General features: G+C 40.6%; 1 protein-coding gene across 1 annotated transcript in view; it reads left to right on the top strand.

Annotated features, from left to right (window-relative positions):
- Positions 1 to 18,672, top strand: part of BMP2K (BMP2 inducible kinase) — a 276,469-nt gene that overhangs the window by 245,479 nt on the left and 12,318 nt on the right. The window contains 1 exon segment of the mRNA XM_075352427.1: positions 4,816 to 4,917. Coding sequence (XP_075208542.1) covers positions 4,816 to 4,917 — 102 coding nt within the window.

The raw sequence follows: 18,672 nt of genomic DNA, 5'->3' as shown, positions 1-18,672 counted from the left end.
CTCTTTAAAATGTTTTATTTAAAATTACTTTGAAACTTACCATATAATGGTCACTGCTGACCAAATCCTTCTGTACCTGTAGATGTAATATTGTATCTGGTCTATTCAACATAACTGGTCCTGTCAAATTTTTCTAACGAACAACATGTCGTAGTCTGTAGCTTACAAAAAAGTCTACAATTCACCTATTTTGCAAGATATTTTGCATTTCTCACATTTAGTATTCCTACTAACCTCCCTACTTTTCTTGCATATGCCAGCTCCCTCCAAGCACTTATTGATCCATACTGTCTCCCTGTGTTTGTCTGTTCTCTATATCCTTTTTTTTTTTATTTTGCACAACCAACCTCCCTTACCCTGGTCCTAATTTAAAAGCTACTCCATCCGTCTGACTATTTTTTCCCCAGCACAGTTGCACCCGTTTTATTGAGTTATGGGTACTGTAGTGCTTGTCAACAGGCTAATCAGCCCAGTTCTCCATGAACCTAAACTCTTCTTTCCTGCACCAATATGTAAACCACTAATTTATAAGCTGACACTGCCTTTATAGTGACACATGTGGCATCGGTAGTATGTTTGAAAACATCCCCATTATTGTGTTTAACTATGCATTTGTATGACCCCTTGCGTTTTAATGCAGCACTCGCTCCACTCAGCAAGGCTCTTCTAAGTTTACTTATGGAATTTTTTACGCCAAGATGGCGTTAAGACATTAAACACTAGATGCTGAAAATTAACAATCTTAACCAAAATTATCATTGTTTGAGTAAAAGTTACCGTATTTTTCGCTTTATAAGACGCACCTGATCATAAGACGCACCCCAAATTTAATGAAGGAAAAGAGAAAAAATGTTTTTTTAATGTTAAATGTGGTCTGTCTTATAATGCCAGTGCCCGTCTAACAAATCATATAGGGTATATGTCCCTCATAGCCCCCCACCCTAAAATTAGCCCCCTTAATCTGGATATGGTCCCCTTATTTTGAATATAGCCCCCTTGTGCTGGCACATGTCCCCCAGTGATGGCACAAGTCCCCCATTGATGGCACACGTCCCCTATTGATGGCACATATCTCCTATTGATGGCACACGTCTCCTATTGATGGCACACATCCCCCTGTGCTGGCACATGTCCCCCTGTGCTTTCACACGTACCCTATTGCTGGCACACATCCGCTACAGCTGGCACAGGTCTCCTATGGATGGCACACGTCCCCCTATGCTGCCTAAGGCCCCCTATGGATAGCACGTGTCCCCCTGTGTTGCCCATGGCCCTTTATGGATGGCACATGTTCCCCTGTGCTGCCCATGGCCCCCTATGGATGGCACACGTCCCCCTGTGTTTGATATGGCCCCCATGCTGCTGCCCATAGTAAAATAAAAAAAACTCTTTACTTACCTTCCCCAGCGCTGTCCTCTCTCGTGTCTCCCTCCATGCTGCTGAGTTCCTGCACTTCCTGCTTCTCGGTTCCGGTCATGTGATCGGCACAGCAGAGTTACATCATCTCTGCATGCCTGATCACAGCGTCAGCAGGGAGACCGGGGAGATATCTGGAGATCAGCGCTGGAGGCGGTAAGTAAAACTTTTTTATTTTAAGATGAGCATCAGCATGGGGGCCATATCTAACACAGGGGGGGCATGTGCCATCCAAGGATGGCGCAGGCACATATAATATGCGCCGCTTCCCCACCCCATCACCGCGGTGCGGTTTCAGCACTACGGTGATGGACAGCAGCAGTGCATATTATATGAGCAGCAGCAGGAGATCTCCTGCTGCCTCCTGCAGCCTCCACTAGCCTACCTCAGCCGCCTGCACCACTCCAGAGCTGCCCCCACCTTCCCTGGGCCCTGCAGTATATAATCCATATATTCAGATTATAAAACGCACCCCCTACTTTACCCCAAAATTTGGGGGAACAAAAGTGCGTCTTATAATGCAAAAAATATGGTAAATGAATGATTGTTTTAGCTATCTGGTCAAATATTGCAGTTGCCTGATATGAAATTGGTTGTGTTAAATTTTTTGGGGGGCTAATAGTTGGATTTAATATTTCCAGAAAGATAACTCAGTCACTGACCATCATGTGATTGAACATATATGGTCTGATTGGATGACTATAACTGCCAGTATGGACTAAGATGTGTATGACTGTGCCGGGAAAGAGTCGTTCAATGGTGGTTTCATGTTCCACAAACAAGCTACATTTATCTTACATGTATGTTTACTTTAAAGGGTCATCTGCAAATAATTAGTATGTAAAAGGTGGTTGGCTTAGAGAGGTTTTGGAAAGATTTCCTTCTTATCCAACTCTCCTACGTATAAGTGACAAATTTATCCACATCTATAAAAAAAAACTAACAAGTTCTCTTATTGTTGGACACACTTTGATGGCATATCCTAGTGACCAACCATTAATGTCCAATTGGTGCAGAGAACATGTAATACTTGCTTGCCATGTAGATGAATGCCCCTCTGTATAATATTAGGACTGTTAATATGCCCTAACTGGAGTATAACATATATTTTATTTAGGGATCGCCCTTTTATGATAGTAATATGTACAAAAAATGCTCACAATTCAGAGTCTAGAGGATAGTTAAAATGTAACATTTATTAGTTTTCTTTAAATTCAAAAGATGTATGCGTGTTTTGATAGCCTTGTTCAGTAGCTTTTAGGATACAGACAAATAGAGAGGGACTTGTTCCCGAGTGGTGTATAGTTTAAGGTATCACTATAATCATTACCCCTTCATTTATGTTTCGTGACAATATGGTGTCTACTGTAATTTTCCACCCTTGTTGGTGGGTTATTATGTTGGGACCAGTAAATGAGTGTCAGGTCTTTAGAAGGACAGCTTTTTCAATTAGCATTCTAAAAAAAGATGGTTCAGATTAGCTCTGATGCTATACGTCCTTAAGGAGATAATAATTTATATGGTTGTATATGGACAGAGGTCAAGGGTTGTCCAATGTTTTAAATATGGCTCCTATATTTTAGATGCTTAATTATTTTGAAGTTTGTTACAAATAAAATTTAGTGCCATATTAAAATTAAAGGGGTCACTCTATGTGACTGCAGACTTCTTAACCCTTACAGTGAGCAGATTGGTGTTGCCAGCGCTGGGAGTGGATGGTCATGTGACTGCAAGTATGCGATCTGCAAATCTGAGGCCACATTCCAACTAGACTTGTCTGACCTTGCTCAATTCATGTCTAGTCAGTACGTGACTGCATGTATGCAAATCACATACTTGCACTTACGCGCCTGCCTGTTCCCGGTGCCAGCACCTGATGGCACAGGATTTTTCTTCTTCATTTGTAAGCCATGAGGTATTTCCACATTTGTAGCACCAAAGCAAAAATATCATATCATTATATACAAAATAAGCTTGTTTTATTGACTAATCCAAGCAATTATTTTATTAACCACTATAAAATTCAAGGCCCATGCTATCATCAGATATCCCCCATTCTCTGTTTGTGTCTCCATAATGGAAATTAATAGTCTTTAAAATGTAAAACAATAAAGTAAGTAATAGTAATAAAGATGTAGCAATTGAAAACACAGCCTATGAATAAGAGTGGCAATATTTCCAAATAAAAAAGCAGATCTTTTTTTAATTGAAGACTATATTTACCTACAGCGTCGGAGACAAATATAACCTTGTGGATCTACAGTTTCTAAAAATGAATTGGCTAACAATTGACGCACCATAGTCACATAACGTAGTTTTCATAACTTTTTGGTAGCCTAGAAACGCTAATACTTTATTAACCCAAGAATAAGACCTACCCTGAAAATAAGCCCTAGCAATATTTTGGGGGCTTTTTTTGGAGTATGCATAAAACATAAGGCCTACCAAAAAATAAGCCCTAGTTGCGGTCCACAAAGAAGTGTCTAAACAGCTAATAAAGTTAAAGAATACAGCAGGACTCGTCATCAAATAAAATAGACACCCCCAAAAGAAAGCGGACACCCCCAAAAGAAAGCAGTCCCCCCCCCAAAAAAAAGAAAAAAATTGCACTCACCAGACCCCAAACAATTACAGTTGGCAAGTGCTGATGGTGAATGGGCTCTCATACAGAGATCTGTATTGCTGTCAGATACCTTACCGTTCCAGCTGCAAACAGATCGTGTATCAGTATCACTCCGCGCAAGTGATACTGCTTACAGTCACCAATGGAGACCTGACAGTGATGCAGATTTGTATGTGAGAGCCCATTCACTTGCCAACTCTAATTGTTTGGGGTCCGGTAAGTGTAATTCTTTTAGAGGGTATCTGGGAATAATAAATTTAAGTAGATAATTTAAACCTTTGTAAATATGGTATGTACCCACCACTATAGGACTGGTTCTGCTCCATGAGAATAGCCGATCAGATAAGAAAATGTACATCTAACCCAGTAATAGGATTAACACAAAATGTTGATGTTCCAGAACGTGATGACATGACTATATTTGAATAAATGTGGATTTTTGTTCATGGGAAAATAGAAGATATTCCCTAAAAATAAGCCCCAGTGCATCTTTCAGAGCAAAAAAAATATAAGACCCTATCTTATTTTTGAGAAAACTTAGATACATGTCATTCATTCTCAATTTTTTGTCTCCTAGGGATACACTCATACCTAAACTCATGAAAAAGTACTATTTGGCTGTTTATAATCTGCATTGCTACTTGTTTCTGCTTTATATTTTAATATAAATGTCTCCTTTTTAGTTTTGCTTAGATTTAACTTTTATGTTCCATACTTGCATTCATTCCTCCATTTTTATTTTATTTTTTTGTTGTATTTTCCATTTTCCTTTGCAGATAAACTAGAGGAGTGCAGGCCATGCTCAGTCACAATTCCTGCTTCACAAAGCAAATATTCTGAAGATGCATTTGGTTTTGTTCCATTTATTTCTGCTTCAGGCAAGTGCATCTGTTTACTACAATGGCTGAATGCTTATAACAAAGTTTGAGTTCATTCATAAGTAATTATAATTTATTGGCTTCTCAACTCATTATCTCATGCTCAGAAGTAATGGAAAGAAAATCTAGGTTGTTTTTTTTTGGGGTTTTTTTTTCCAACTGCTAACCTCTGTAATGGAAAATAGGAAAACTATTTGGGTATATATAAAACTTAGGCCTCAATTCATCATTTGTATTTTTTAAAGTCACTGTTCTCTTTTTGTCTCATGGTATTTGCTTATTTATTGTGCCAAATTCATCAAAATGGTGCTCACGGTTATTGAATTTGGCACAAAGTAAAATAATGGGCTTTTTTTACAGCTGTGTGTGCATATATATATATATATATACACACACACACACACACACACACACATACTGTACATAGCACACAAACACCAGTTGGTACAGAAAGTATTCAGACCCCTTGACATTTTTCATTGCAGCCATTTGGTAAATTCAAAAAAGTTTATTTTTTTTTGTGATTAATATACAGTATCTCTTAAACATGAAAAACTGAACTATCACATGGTCATAAGTATTCAGACCCTGTGCTCAGACACTCATATTTAAGTCACATGCTATCCATTTCCTTGTGATCCTCCTTAAGATGGTTCTAGTCCTTCATTGGAGTCTAGCAGTGTTTAATTAAACTGATAGGACTTGATATGGAAAGGCACACACTGTGTATATAAGACCTCACAGCTCACAGTGCATGTCAGACCAAATGAGAATCATGAGGTCAAAGGAACTGCCCAAGGAGCTCAGAAACAGAATTGTGGCAAGGCACAGATCTTGCCATGGTTACAAAATAATTTATGCAGTACTCAAGGTTCCTAAGAGCACAGTGCCCTCCATAATCCTTAAATGGAAGAAGTTTGGAACCACCAGAACTCTTCCTAGACCTGGCTGAACATTCGTGAGAGAGGTAAAAAAGAACCCAAAGATCATTGTGGTTGAGCTCCAGAGATGCAGTATGGAGATGGGAGAAAGTTTCACAAAATCAACTATCACTGCTGCGCTCCACCAGTCGGGCCTTTATGACAGAGTGACCCAACAGAAGCCTCTCCTCAGTGCAAGACATATGAAAGCCCGCATAGAGTTTGCAAAAAAAAACAGAAATAAGATTCTCTGGTCTCATGAGTCGAATATAGATCTTTTTGGTGATAATTCTAAGTGGTATGTGTGGAGAAAACCAGGCACTGTTCATCACCTGCCCAATACAATCCCAACAGTGAAACGTGGTGGCAGCATCATGCTATGGTGGGGTTTTTCAGCTGCAGGGACAGGACAACTGGTTGCAATTGAAGGAAAGATGAGTGCAGCCAACAACATAGATATCCTAGAAGAAAACCTCTTCCAGAGTGCTCTGGACCTCAGACTTGGTTGAAAGTTCACCTTCCAACAAGGGAATGACCCTAAGCACACAGCTAAAATAACAAAGGAGTGGCTTTAGAACAACTCTGTGACTATTCTTGACTGACCCAGCCAGAGCCCTGACCTAAACCCAAATGAGAATCTCTGGAGAGACCTGAAAATGGCTGTCCACCAGCATTCACTATCCAAACTGATTGTACTGAAGAGGATCTGCAAGGAAGAATGGCAGAGGGTCCCCAAATCCAGGTGTGGAATACTTGTTGCATCATTCCCAAGAAGACTTATGGCTGTGCTCAAAAGGGGGCTTCTACGTCTAATGAGCAAAGAGTCTGATTACTTCTGACCACGTGATATTTCTGTTTTTCGTGTTTAAAAAAATTTGCAAAAATTTCTAGATTTCTGTTTTTTTTCTGTCAAGATGGGGTGCAGAGTGAACATTAATAAGAAGAAAAAAATGAACTTTTTTTTGAATTTACCAAATGGCTGCAATGAAACAAAGAGTGAAAAATGTAAAGGGGTCTGAATAATTTCCGTACCCACTGTATATACAGTGTATATATATGAGCAAAAAGTCACATCTCTATCAAAAGATGCATCTTTTGATTTAAGTGCAGAAAATAACTCCATGTGACACTGGAGTAGAGTTGCGCCAAATTTAGCAAATTTCTAAAAAGTCACAATTGAGGAAGCAATTAAAAAAAATAGGCAAACATATGAATTAAGCTTCAAACAAGGCTGAAATAGAATATGAATTGGGTGAAAATTAAAAAGCAATTAAAGGCGCAAAGCAATGAAAATCTTAAGGGTGCTTTACACGCTGCGACATCGCTAGCGATTGCCAGCGATGTCGAGTGCGATAGCTCCCGCCCCCGTCGTATGTGCGATGTGTGGTGATCGCTGCCATAGCAAATATTATCGCTACGGCAGCGTCACACGCACATACCTTGTCAGCGACGTCGCTGTGACTGCCGAACAATCCCTCCCTCAAGGGGGAGGCGCGTTCGGCGTCATAGCGACGTCACTAAGCGGCCGACCAATAGAAGTGGAGTGGCGGAGATGAGCAGGACGTAACTTCCCGCCCACCTTCTTCCTTCCGCATTGCCGGTGGAGGCAGGTAAGGAGATGTTCGTCGTTCCTGCGGTGTCACACATAGCGATGTGTGGTGCCACAGAAACGAGGAACAACATCGCTAGTGCCCAAACAACGATATTTTGTTTTAGAATGACCTCTCCAAAAGCAACGATTTTTACCACTTTTGAAATCGTTGATGGTCGCTCGTACGTGTCACACGCTGCGATGTCGCTAACGGCGACGGATGTGCGTCACAAACACAGTGACCCCCAATGATATATTGTTAGCGATGTGTAAAGCACCCTTTAGAGTCTTAAGAATAAGCGTTTGTCCATAATTTAATGTTCTCTTTTCTCCACAGAAGGCCATGATCACCCGTTTTAAGATTCAGGATTTAATTGTGTGTCTTCAAATTTTATACAGCTGTACACTGAGGATTTTTGAACAAAAACTAAGTGCCACCGTCTGTTACATGCTGAATAAGTTTTCTTCTCTGCTGAGTTTCAGCCTTGTCGGTGTATAAGGTGTTGCATGTTCGTAATACTTCAATTCTTTAAAGAATTTGAAGGGATTCTCCAACTTGGACAAAAGGACTCGTTCATATGAGCTGGATACATAGGTCCACAATTCCTCAAAGCAATTTTGCCGGAATTGTTCTGTAATTTGCTTAAATTCTCAATTTTGTACCAACTTGGAGAGGCACAATTTTTTTTTTAATTTTTAGCGTATTCACAGCAGTTTCTCCCAGTTACACCAAAATGAATGGAACTGGGGCACGGCGTGGGCATTACACCATGGCATGTCTAATTCATGAAGAGCTGTGGCATTACTTACACCAGAAATCTTACATCAATCAGGGGCTGGTATAAGATTTCTGGCGCATACATGCACATGCTGCTCATCAGATGCTTCTGATTCATGAAGAGGCGTGTACCTCTTCATGAATCAGGAGTGTGTAACTCCACCATGCCTCCTCATTAGTAAAGGTGAGAAAATCGCCTGTCTTGATGTATCAGGGCCAAAGTGTTTCCATAAGACCCGTTGATGTTAGGTGCTATCAGCTGGGAAACCTGGCAGTAAGTATTCTTTTTTTATATATATATTTTTGCAGCATCAGCACAGAGGAAATGAAACGTGTATAAAACTGGGATTGAGCAACTCCTGAGCCTCTCGAGGCCTGTTTTATGTATCTGACTTTTACAGTTCGAATACGTACCATGGGTGTCCAGATCTGTCCAAATTAAGTAGCCAAACAAGGCTATATGAGGTTGTTATTCTCTTCAGGAGATCTACGGCAGGTCCAGATATTGCTTGGACCATAAAAGTTGGGTGTGTAAGACCAGGCCTAGAAGTAAAAAAAATTATAGAAAATAGTTTTTATTTATATAACACACTTCACGGTCATCCATGAGCTGGGCCTGATGTTACATCTTAGCCCCAGTATCACAATTGACAGAGTTAGCTGAGAAATCATAATACCTCCTGACCTACAGAAGAACTGCCTAGTATTAATGACTAATAAGGAATAACTTTGATATACCTGAACACGTTTGAGCATTTCACATTCATTTTTGGCGTATACCCCTATTGGAGGTGGACACCCAGGCAATAGTAGACTGCATCTGGGTGTCCGCCACCAGTAATCGTATACCCCTTAAAATATTGACGACAGAGCACATGGTGACTCAGTCTACACCATTATATTCATTGGCCCCTGCGGCGCATACGTCCGAATCCCGTTTTGTTGGGGGTTTGGACGGGATCACTGAATATGGAGAGGAACGCAGTGTGAAAACAACCTTAGTCACTGAGTGTTTCACTTTATGATAACTTGCTGCCCAGTTTCTGCATTTTAGTGAAATCCAGCCTCATGGCCAGGAAAGGATTACTAGAAATAACAATTGGGAAGAATAAACATCAACATAATTTTTTATAAAATGAGGATTTGTATATTAGTTAGCATATAGGCACAAGTTGCTTAAAAAGATAGTTAAGCACTTTGTCCATGTAGACCATGTTGGATTTGTACACAAAAGAGAGGTGAGTCAAAGGTTAACACTATAAAAACATTGTCCCTGATCTCCAGTGCTACACACAATGGAGCATCACTGTGGCTCCTTTTGGTAGATGCTAAAAAGGTCTTCAACAAGGTCATTTGGGTTTTACTACATCGGATTCTGGTGTGTGTAGGACTTGTCTATGCATATAGTGGTACTCCCCAATAGCACAGGTTAGGGTGAACGGCAACCTTTCCAAATTCCCATTTTTTGTTCCCTGTTCTCATGAAATGCCTGGCCAAGGAACTATTCGGGAAGATACCTCTAAGGTGTGATTTTGGGCATTATATGATTTTAACCAACCATTTATGCCTATGACCTAAGAATATAGACTGCTAATTCAGAAATACCTTTCCTTAATATTGTATTAGAATTCCAGAGCGTTTTGAAACCTTAGCAACTATATACTAAACTCTCACAATTTTGAGGTTCATAATATCAGCATTCCCCATCCAATAGGGATGTGTCTACAAACTACTTTATCCTTACATGAGCATCACATGCTATCACCTATCTGGGTACTTGGATCTCTACCAACCATCACAACCTTTATTCTCTAAACTTTATTGCAAAATAAAAAATCGGATCTGTACATTTGGAACAATCTCCCTTTTTCATGATTTGGGAGAATCCATTGCTAAAAATAACCTCTGACAGCTCTATACCTAATCCAAGTCATACAGATCCATGCACAAACACATTTTTTTGTGAAGTTGAAGTGCATGTTCATAATCTTTGTGTATGGTCAGACTCTAAACTGAGACTTGCCGATATTTACCTGATCAAAGCCAAGGCCATTGACGTCATAGGATTATGACATTACATTGTATTACCAGGCAACACAAGTGACTAAAGTATATGCTCAACTGAGTACATCACAAAAAAGAAGCAATGGGAGGTATTTTAAAGTGACCAGACCTCACTATTGTCGTTTTAGCCAGGGCCTGGAAAAATTCTGTTAGTTACCAAAACCAAATTAAAACTTAACTATTACTGAAAATTAATAAAATTGACGTAGAAATGTGTGTACCAAACATGAATGTGTCAATGAATTACAGATGCAAATATAAAACCGCATACCTTAAAACTTAGGGCGGCTTTGCACGTTGCGACATTGTACGTGCGATGTCGATGGGGTCAAATCGAAAGTGACGCACATCCGGCGTCGCAGTCGATATCGCAACGTGTAAAACCTTTTTGATACGATGAACGAGCGCAAAAGCGTCGTTATTGTATCATCGCTGCAGCCTCCGACATTTCCATAATGCCGATGGTGCGACAGGTACGATGTTGTTCCTCGCTCCTGCGGCAGCATACATCGCTGTGTGTGAAGCCGCAGGAGCGAGGAACATCACCTTACCTGCCTTCCGGCTGCAATGAGAAGGACGGAGGTGGGCGGGATGTTTACATCCTGCTCATCTCTGCCCCTCCGCTTCAAATCGCTACGGCAGCTTTCACTAGATATCGCACGTGTGACAGGGGCGGGACTATCGCTGCAGCATCGGTAACACATTGTTACCGATGTCGCAACGTGCAAAGCTCACCTTCGAGCAAAGGTACCGTCACACTAAGCAACATCGCTAGCAACATCGCTGCTGAGGCACAACTTGCTAGCGATGTTGCTGTGTGTGACATCCAGTAACAACCTGGCCCCTGCTGTGAGGTCGCCGGTTGTTGCTGAATGTCCTGGACCATTTTTTAGTTGTTGCTCTCCCGCTATGAAGCACACATCGCTGTGTGTGACAGCGACAGAGCAACAACTAAATGTGCAGTGAGCAGGGAGCCGGCTTCTGCGGACACTGGTAACCAATGTAAATATCGGGTAACCAAGAAGCCCTTTCCTTGGTTACCCGATATTTACCTTCGTTACCAGCGTCCGCCGCTCTCAGCTGTCAGTGCCGGCTCCCTGCTGACATGCTCCCCTTATTATCCAGTGTGCCACTCATCACCAGGGCCACTGGAAGAGTTGGATACAGTGCCTTTCTATGAAAGCACCATTTTCTGGGGCGGCTGCGGACTGCAATTCGCTTGGGCCAACCTACGCTGCGGATTCCAATCCCCAGCTGCCTAGTTGTACCTGGCTGGACACAAAAATGGGGCAAAGCCCATGTAATTTTTTTTTTTAATTATTTCATGAAATTCATAGAAAAATTTTAAAAAAAGGGCTTTCCTATACTTTTAGTTCCTAGCAGAGTACAAATAAGCAGCTGGGGGTTTGCAGCAGCCCGTACCTGCCTGCTGTACCTGGCCAGCATGCAAAAATATGGCAAAGCGATTTTTATTTATTTTTTTATTTTTTTGGCAAAAAACTTCAAAAAAAAAAAAAGCTTCCCTGGATTTTCCATTGCCAGTGAAGGTAACACCAAGCAGTGGGGGTTGGTAGCCAGTAGCTGCTTGGATTACCCTTAGCTAGAAATACAAAAAATGCAGCGGGCGCCCACGCATTTTTTTAAATTATTTATTTAAATAACTAAAAAAAAATGGGCTTCCCTGTATTTTGATTGCCAGACATCACAGTACTGTACTGCCATTTCCAGGTGCTTTACCCGGCTCGTCCAGCGGTCGTGATGGCGGTGGCTTGCTGGGTAATAAAGGGGTTACTACCAGCTTTGTATTCTCAGATGGTACTAAGCCCGAAATTCATGGTGTCATGCCAAAATAGACATGGCCACCATGAATTTCTAGGAAATAGTAAAAAAAAACACAACACACAAATTTTTTTTATTAGAAATAAAACAAAAAAAACCTTTAGAGATTCCACCTTTATTATAAAAAAAAATCCTTAGTCCGACGTAATCCACAGGGACAGCAAAGTCAGCTTCATCACTGTGCACAGACAGTCTATACACAGTGAGAAGCAAAGCGCAATGTCAACTCTGCTTCATCTTGTGCACAGACAGTCTATATACACAGTGAGAAGCACAGAAAGCCATGTCAGCTTGCTACATCGTTCTAGACAGAACGATTCAGCAGGCTGACCGTGACGGGATGATTGTACTTGCGTCTCGCAGTGCATCACCCCACTCTCCCGACAGCAGCTCCTCAGCTGTGGAAATACATGCAGCTGACCCACTGCCATCGGGAGATTGTGTGAGTGTCATCGCATCACGGCGTGCCATGACCTGTGATGACATCATACTCACGTGACCAGTCTGTAGCCAATGAGGTAATAATACAACATTCACACGTGACTGGTCACATGGGTATGACGTCACGGTAGGTCCTTTTAGCCAAAAGTGCTTACCGGGGGGACAGAACAGAAATGATCGGACGGATGCGTTAGCAGAAGCGCTGGGAGACAGAGTCTGCAGGACACGTTGCGGGACCTGTGAGTATGATCAGAATGTTTTTTTTAATGACGTGCTTTTTTTTTTTTTTAACAGCTCCTGGACCCGAACGGTTACACCAACTGTAACACGAACGTCCCAGAAAGCTCATGTTCGTGGTTGTGTGCACGAACACCATGTGTTCAGTACGGACCCTGAACTTTACAGTTCGGTTTCGCCCATCCCTATTTGTGACAAAAAAGAAGCAGCATGTTCATTCTTGTGTTTTTGTCAACATTTGTCACCCATTGAAATCAATGAGGGGATGAAAACACATGACAAAACACATGGTTACAAATTGTTTGCATTTTGCATATGTTTTACCTGCGGTTTTGTCAACAAAAACGCAGCTCACAACTTAGTTCCAGAATGACAAAATCAATGCTGGAGTGATTTTGGCATGTCTGTGTCTCTCTGTCTCTCCAAGCACTACATACTCACAGATCACCGGCAAACGCGGCTGTCATACTGCTTCCGTGGCCTCTTATTCTTCTTCTCAACCCACTCATTAACCTCATAACATACAGTATTCACTGCACCCACTCATTAGGCTCCTCACCAGTTTGTAATTGGTTGCAGCCAGATGCGCCCTCATGTTGAGTGACAGCTGTCTGACTGCAACCAATCATAGCCGCCGGTGGGCGTGTCTACATCGTGCAGTACAATAAATAATTTAAAAAACTGCGTGCGGTCTCCCTAATTTTGATACACAGCCAAGATAAAGCCTTACAGCTGAGGGCTGGTATTTTCAGGCTGGATAGACCCACGTTATTGGGAGCCCCCCAGCCTAAAAATATCAGCGAGCAGCCGCCTGGAAATGCCGCATCCATTAGATGTGACAGTCCCGGGACTTTACTCGGCTCATCCCGATTGCCCTGGTGCAGTGGCAATCAGGGTAATAAGGGGTTACTGGTAGACCATAGCTGCCACTAAGTCCTAGCTTAGTGATGGCAGGTGTCTATGAGGCACATCCCATCACTAAACTGTAGTGAAAGTAAATAAACACAAACACCGAAAAATCCTTTATTTGAAATAAAAGACAAAAACACCCTCTTTCACCACTTTATTAACCCACAAACACCCCTCTGGGTCCGATATAATCCACATGAGGTCCCACGATGCTTTCAGCACTGCTACATCTGACGCTTACAGTACGCGCTATAGAGCACCACCGCTCGCTATGAGCTCCACGTAGCAACTGAAGTGAGTCGCTCTATCAGCGGTGACGTCACTCAGGTTAGCACGGCCACAGCTGGAGTCAACCACCTGAGATCACAAATCACCCAAGTGACTGAAGTGAGCCACGTGATCAGCGGGACGTCAGTCGGGTGATTTGCTTTCACAGCTGAAGTCTTCCACCTGTGAGCGCAAATCAGGCCACGACTGAAGTGAGCCACAGTTGGAGGACTCACGTGAGTGACGGCATCGCTGATGGCGCGGGCTCACTTCAGTAGCGGCCTGAATCTCACATCAGTGAACCCGTGACGTCATTGCTGTGCCACACACCATATTGCAAGACCCATAGCTGTGACGTCAGGGGTTCACCCCATTTCATTCTGATTGATGTGGCTCTGTCTCTGTCTGCTGTCAGTGGGCAGTCATGCTCTATGGCTGCTCGCTGTGACAGGCCAGGGATGTAGCAAAGCTGAGTCGCCATGGGACCTCGTGTCGATTACTTTGGATCTGGAGGGGTATTTGGAGGTTAATAAAGTGGGGGAAAAGGGGGCTTTTTTTTATTTAAAATATAGGTTTTTTAGAGATTTGTGTTTATTTACTTTCACTTACAGATTAGTGACACCTAACATCACAAACCTAGGGCTTAGTAGCAGCTATGGGCTGCCATTAACCCCTTATTACCCCAATTGGCACCGCACAAGGGCAATTGGGAAAGGCTGGTTCCAGCGCCAAAACTGGTGCATCTTATGGATGCCCCACTTCTGGGGCGGCTGTGGGCTGCTATTTTTATGCTGGAAAGGGCCAAATAACAATGGCCCTTCCCACCCTAATAATATCAGCCCCAGTTGTCTGCTGTACCTTGGCTGGTAGAAAAATGGGGGGGGGACCCCACGTCATATATTTTTTATAATCAAATAATTATTAAAAAAAAAACAAAAACGCGTGGGATCCCCTCTATTTTTTTATAACCAGCCAAGGTACAGCAGACAGCTGAGGGTTGCAGCCTGCAGCTGCTGCTGTTCCTGCGCTGGATATGAAAAAGGGGGGACCCCATGTCATTTTTTTATCCCCGAAAAATTTAAAAATGGCTGGCAAAGCTGGCTATCTTTCTATAAAGCTATTCTGTTATTTATGTCTATGTATTCTGTTCTTTCTTATTATCTATTCTATTCTTTCCATCTATCTTTCTATTTTTTTCTATCTATCATCTATTATAGCTGTCCTATTATCCTATCCTATTTTGTTTCTCCTTTAAAAAAAAACAAAAACGCATTAACAAAACCGCACCAAAAACGCACCTACATTACAAGCGTTTTTTTTTTTTACATTTCCAGGCTCTCTCTGACAAGGTGCAGTTTTGGTTACAGCTTGTGGGTAGAAAAAAACTGCAGTGTGCGCATGTAGCCTTATATCTACATATCTACAACTTTCCCAATGCAGATTCGAGTTATCAATTTCAAGAGCTAAATAGTTAGTTCTCCAGTATTGCGATAGTATACGGTAATTAATAATGTAGGATCAATGAAAATGACTACATTTAGATACACTATTCCTAAACTGTTCTCTTCTGCTGTTAAATGATTATTATTCACATGGATGTCTATCTAATATCCTTCAATAAATGTGTGTGATTGAGATATAATATATATATATATATATATATATATATATATATATATATATATATATATATAAATAACCCTTTCATATCAATCACTGCCAAGGTCTGTGATGTAGGTGTATTATTGAAATCATTAAATTAAATTTGATTAATTTCTATGACTATTAGCTAGCTAGCAGTCATTTGTATGCTGTCTGTTCACTTTCTCCATCACTGCCATATGATTTTTGTCAGGGATTTACTAAAGGGTATCGCTCTATTTCAAAACGGAGAGTAACCTCATCAACATGTTTCACCCAAATACAGCTTCATCAGGGAATTAGCAGCCTTTCCTTGATGAAGCCATATTTTGGTAAAACATGTTTGGGAAGTTAGTTTTGAAATAGAGCTATATCCCTTGGTAAGTCAATACCACTAATTAGCACTCCCATTTCCCTGATGAAGCCCATATTAATGTAATATATATTGAGAAGGTTTTTTTGAGATTTAAATAGTACTATATCCTTTTAGTTTTTAAATAGTAGTGTCAATCAAATGGCAGCAGTGGAGAAAGTGAAGGTACTGTATCGGTTCACTACAATATACTGCCAGATAATAGTCACAGCATTACTAGTTATTAGTGGATTTATATAATTTCAATAATGACTTACTTTATAGACTTGGTCAATGATAAGGAATTTATGTATATTCATTTATTGCAGGATATTTGCAGCCTTACTTCCCTGATGAAGCCCGTATTTGGGTGAAACATGTTTGAGAGGCTACTTCACATTTTTAAATAGTGACTATGACAGAATTCATATGACAGCTGTGGAGAAGGTAAAACAACTGCAGTCACGATTTATAGTATGGTACTAGCTGATAATTAGCAGCTGAAGTAGCCTCAACAACACCATTCACCAAAATAAGGGCTTTATGAGGGAATATAGGCTGCCCTCACCTTCTTCTCACCTGATGTGACTTCTTTACCACTGCTTCCTAGGTTGGGAGGGCTGTGGCATCTGTCCCAATTATAACTACCTTGAAACTGAATTGCAGCAGACTTACTCCCCAGAGGATTGGAGTAAGACCTTTGCTCTTTCACAGAAAATCTTCCATCACCTAAAAATTGCAATTCCGACCTTACTGCATACCTTTTATTCTCTGTTGGAGATGTGGGAAAGAAGAAGAAACCAATGCACACATCTGATGGAGAAACTGTGAGGAAATTGTTCCTTTTTAGTTACCTATTATTGACCTGTCAAACCAAATATGTTCAGAAACCGGACATGGGTCACCATCTTTGGCTTTTCTAGTCTTTCTACAAGGCTCCCAGTTTTCACTGAAGAACGGTTTCATACAAATCTTTATACAAGCAGCTTGCTTGGTTATTCTGTGCCATTGGGAAATTACACAAGCTCTTTCTTTTGGTTGAACACATTTGTGATATATCCAGGATGGAGGCACTTTCTGCACAGGATCAGAATAAGATTGACCAATTCTTCAACACATAGAGGCGTTGTTTTATGTTTAAGAAATCACAGATTTTTAGCTATGGACTTCCTCCTTCTTTTTTTTTTTTCTCTCTTTTTCCTTTCTATTTTCTATCCGTATGTGGTCATCTTATATAAAATACTTGACTGCATTTAGTTCTTATTGCATGACATGCCATTGTTCCATAGTGGAATGTTATTTGAAGAAAAAAAAAAAAAAATATATATATATATATAATTTATGTAAATTTTATCGACGTACTGGCCCCCTGTTCACCATCACTTATTTATTATCATGTGACAAAGTGCATTTGTATGAAATAATACTTCTGCAAACCAATTTATTTTTGCCAAGCTCCTATGTTAGAAATTGACCCATTAATTCTTAAAACCCTCTGAACAAACAGTCTTCTTAATGATCTCATGTATTTTATGCTTGACCTACATCAACGATTTATATTACAAAATATAAACCTCAGAGACATTTTTTAATTTCCAGTCTTTGTGTGTCTTGAAAACGGCAGCTTCCGTGCCACAAATCTCCAGCAATGTTGAGCAGATGCTTCTCCGCCATTCCTCAAAGAAATTGTGTAGATTTAGGTGAAATGTCTCGGTAATCCTTGAGCCTGACATGTGGCCAATTGCTGTGAAAAGATGGTATCAGTATGTTACCAATTGAGAGAAGACCTAAAGCTTGTTGCTCCCACCCCCCAGATGACGATGCAGCAGAAGGCATGTAATTACTGGTTGCAAGGCATTAATCAGGTTTAATCGGATGTTGGGAAAAAGAACATCAGAACATAACATTTCCTTGAAGATTGGGATGATCTTGTATGATTAAAGATGTTCCCCTGACTGTTGCTGGAGGGATGAGCAATTGTCCTTGAAAGGCTGCAGACATGATTATAAGTGGAGAAATTTAAGCCCTTCGTTGTCAGCAGATGTTGACTCTAAATTGTTTTCACTTCTATTTTCTCATATTTTTGTAATAATCGCCCAGTGAAAGCTGCATTTATGAAATGAAGGAGACATTGGCTGCTAGAACGAACAGTGATGATTTGTGAAAACCAACAAAAATTTCAGGTCTTTATCGAAGATAGGGTATAAAGCATTTCAGGAAGGTTTATCCATATTAAACCTTGATTCAGAAATTCTTTAGTGAAAGTTGGTACAGTCTAGATAAACTTTACTCTGAAAATCAGTCATTTGTTTTTTTACTTTTACAGTTCTTGTAAAAAGCAAATGTTTTAACCTGCTTTTTTTTTACCAACTTTTTATGCTGTTCAAAAAACCCCCCAAAACAATAGAAGAACACATGTTTTAAACCTATGAAGTCTATGGCACAAAAACACGCATTTCAACAACATGCTGTGTTTTGGGAAAAAAAATACCAGCACTCAAACTCAACACAAAAACACACTTAATTAAAAAAAAAAAAAAAAAAGTCTTTGTATAACTTTTATTTAATAAGGGGATATTGATTTTAAAGTTGATTTTGATAGTTCATAAGCTGTAATAATCACCCAGTAAGAGCCAACAGTATTTTCAATGGCTGCTCTGTTAGTAACCCAAATGCCACTATGTAGTGCCAACCCCTAAATGCCTCCTTGTTTTGT

Source organism: Anomaloglossus baeobatrachus, chromosome 1 (assembly GCF_048569485.1).
Source record: "Anomaloglossus baeobatrachus isolate aAnoBae1 chromosome 1, aAnoBae1.hap1, whole genome shotgun sequence".
In the NCBI taxonomy this organism is placed as follows: Eukaryota; Metazoa; Chordata; class Amphibia; order Anura; family Aromobatidae; genus Anomaloglossus; species Anomaloglossus baeobatrachus.
Note: the sequence above shows the minus strand (reverse complement) of the source record. Positions and strands in the feature narration are given on the sequence as shown.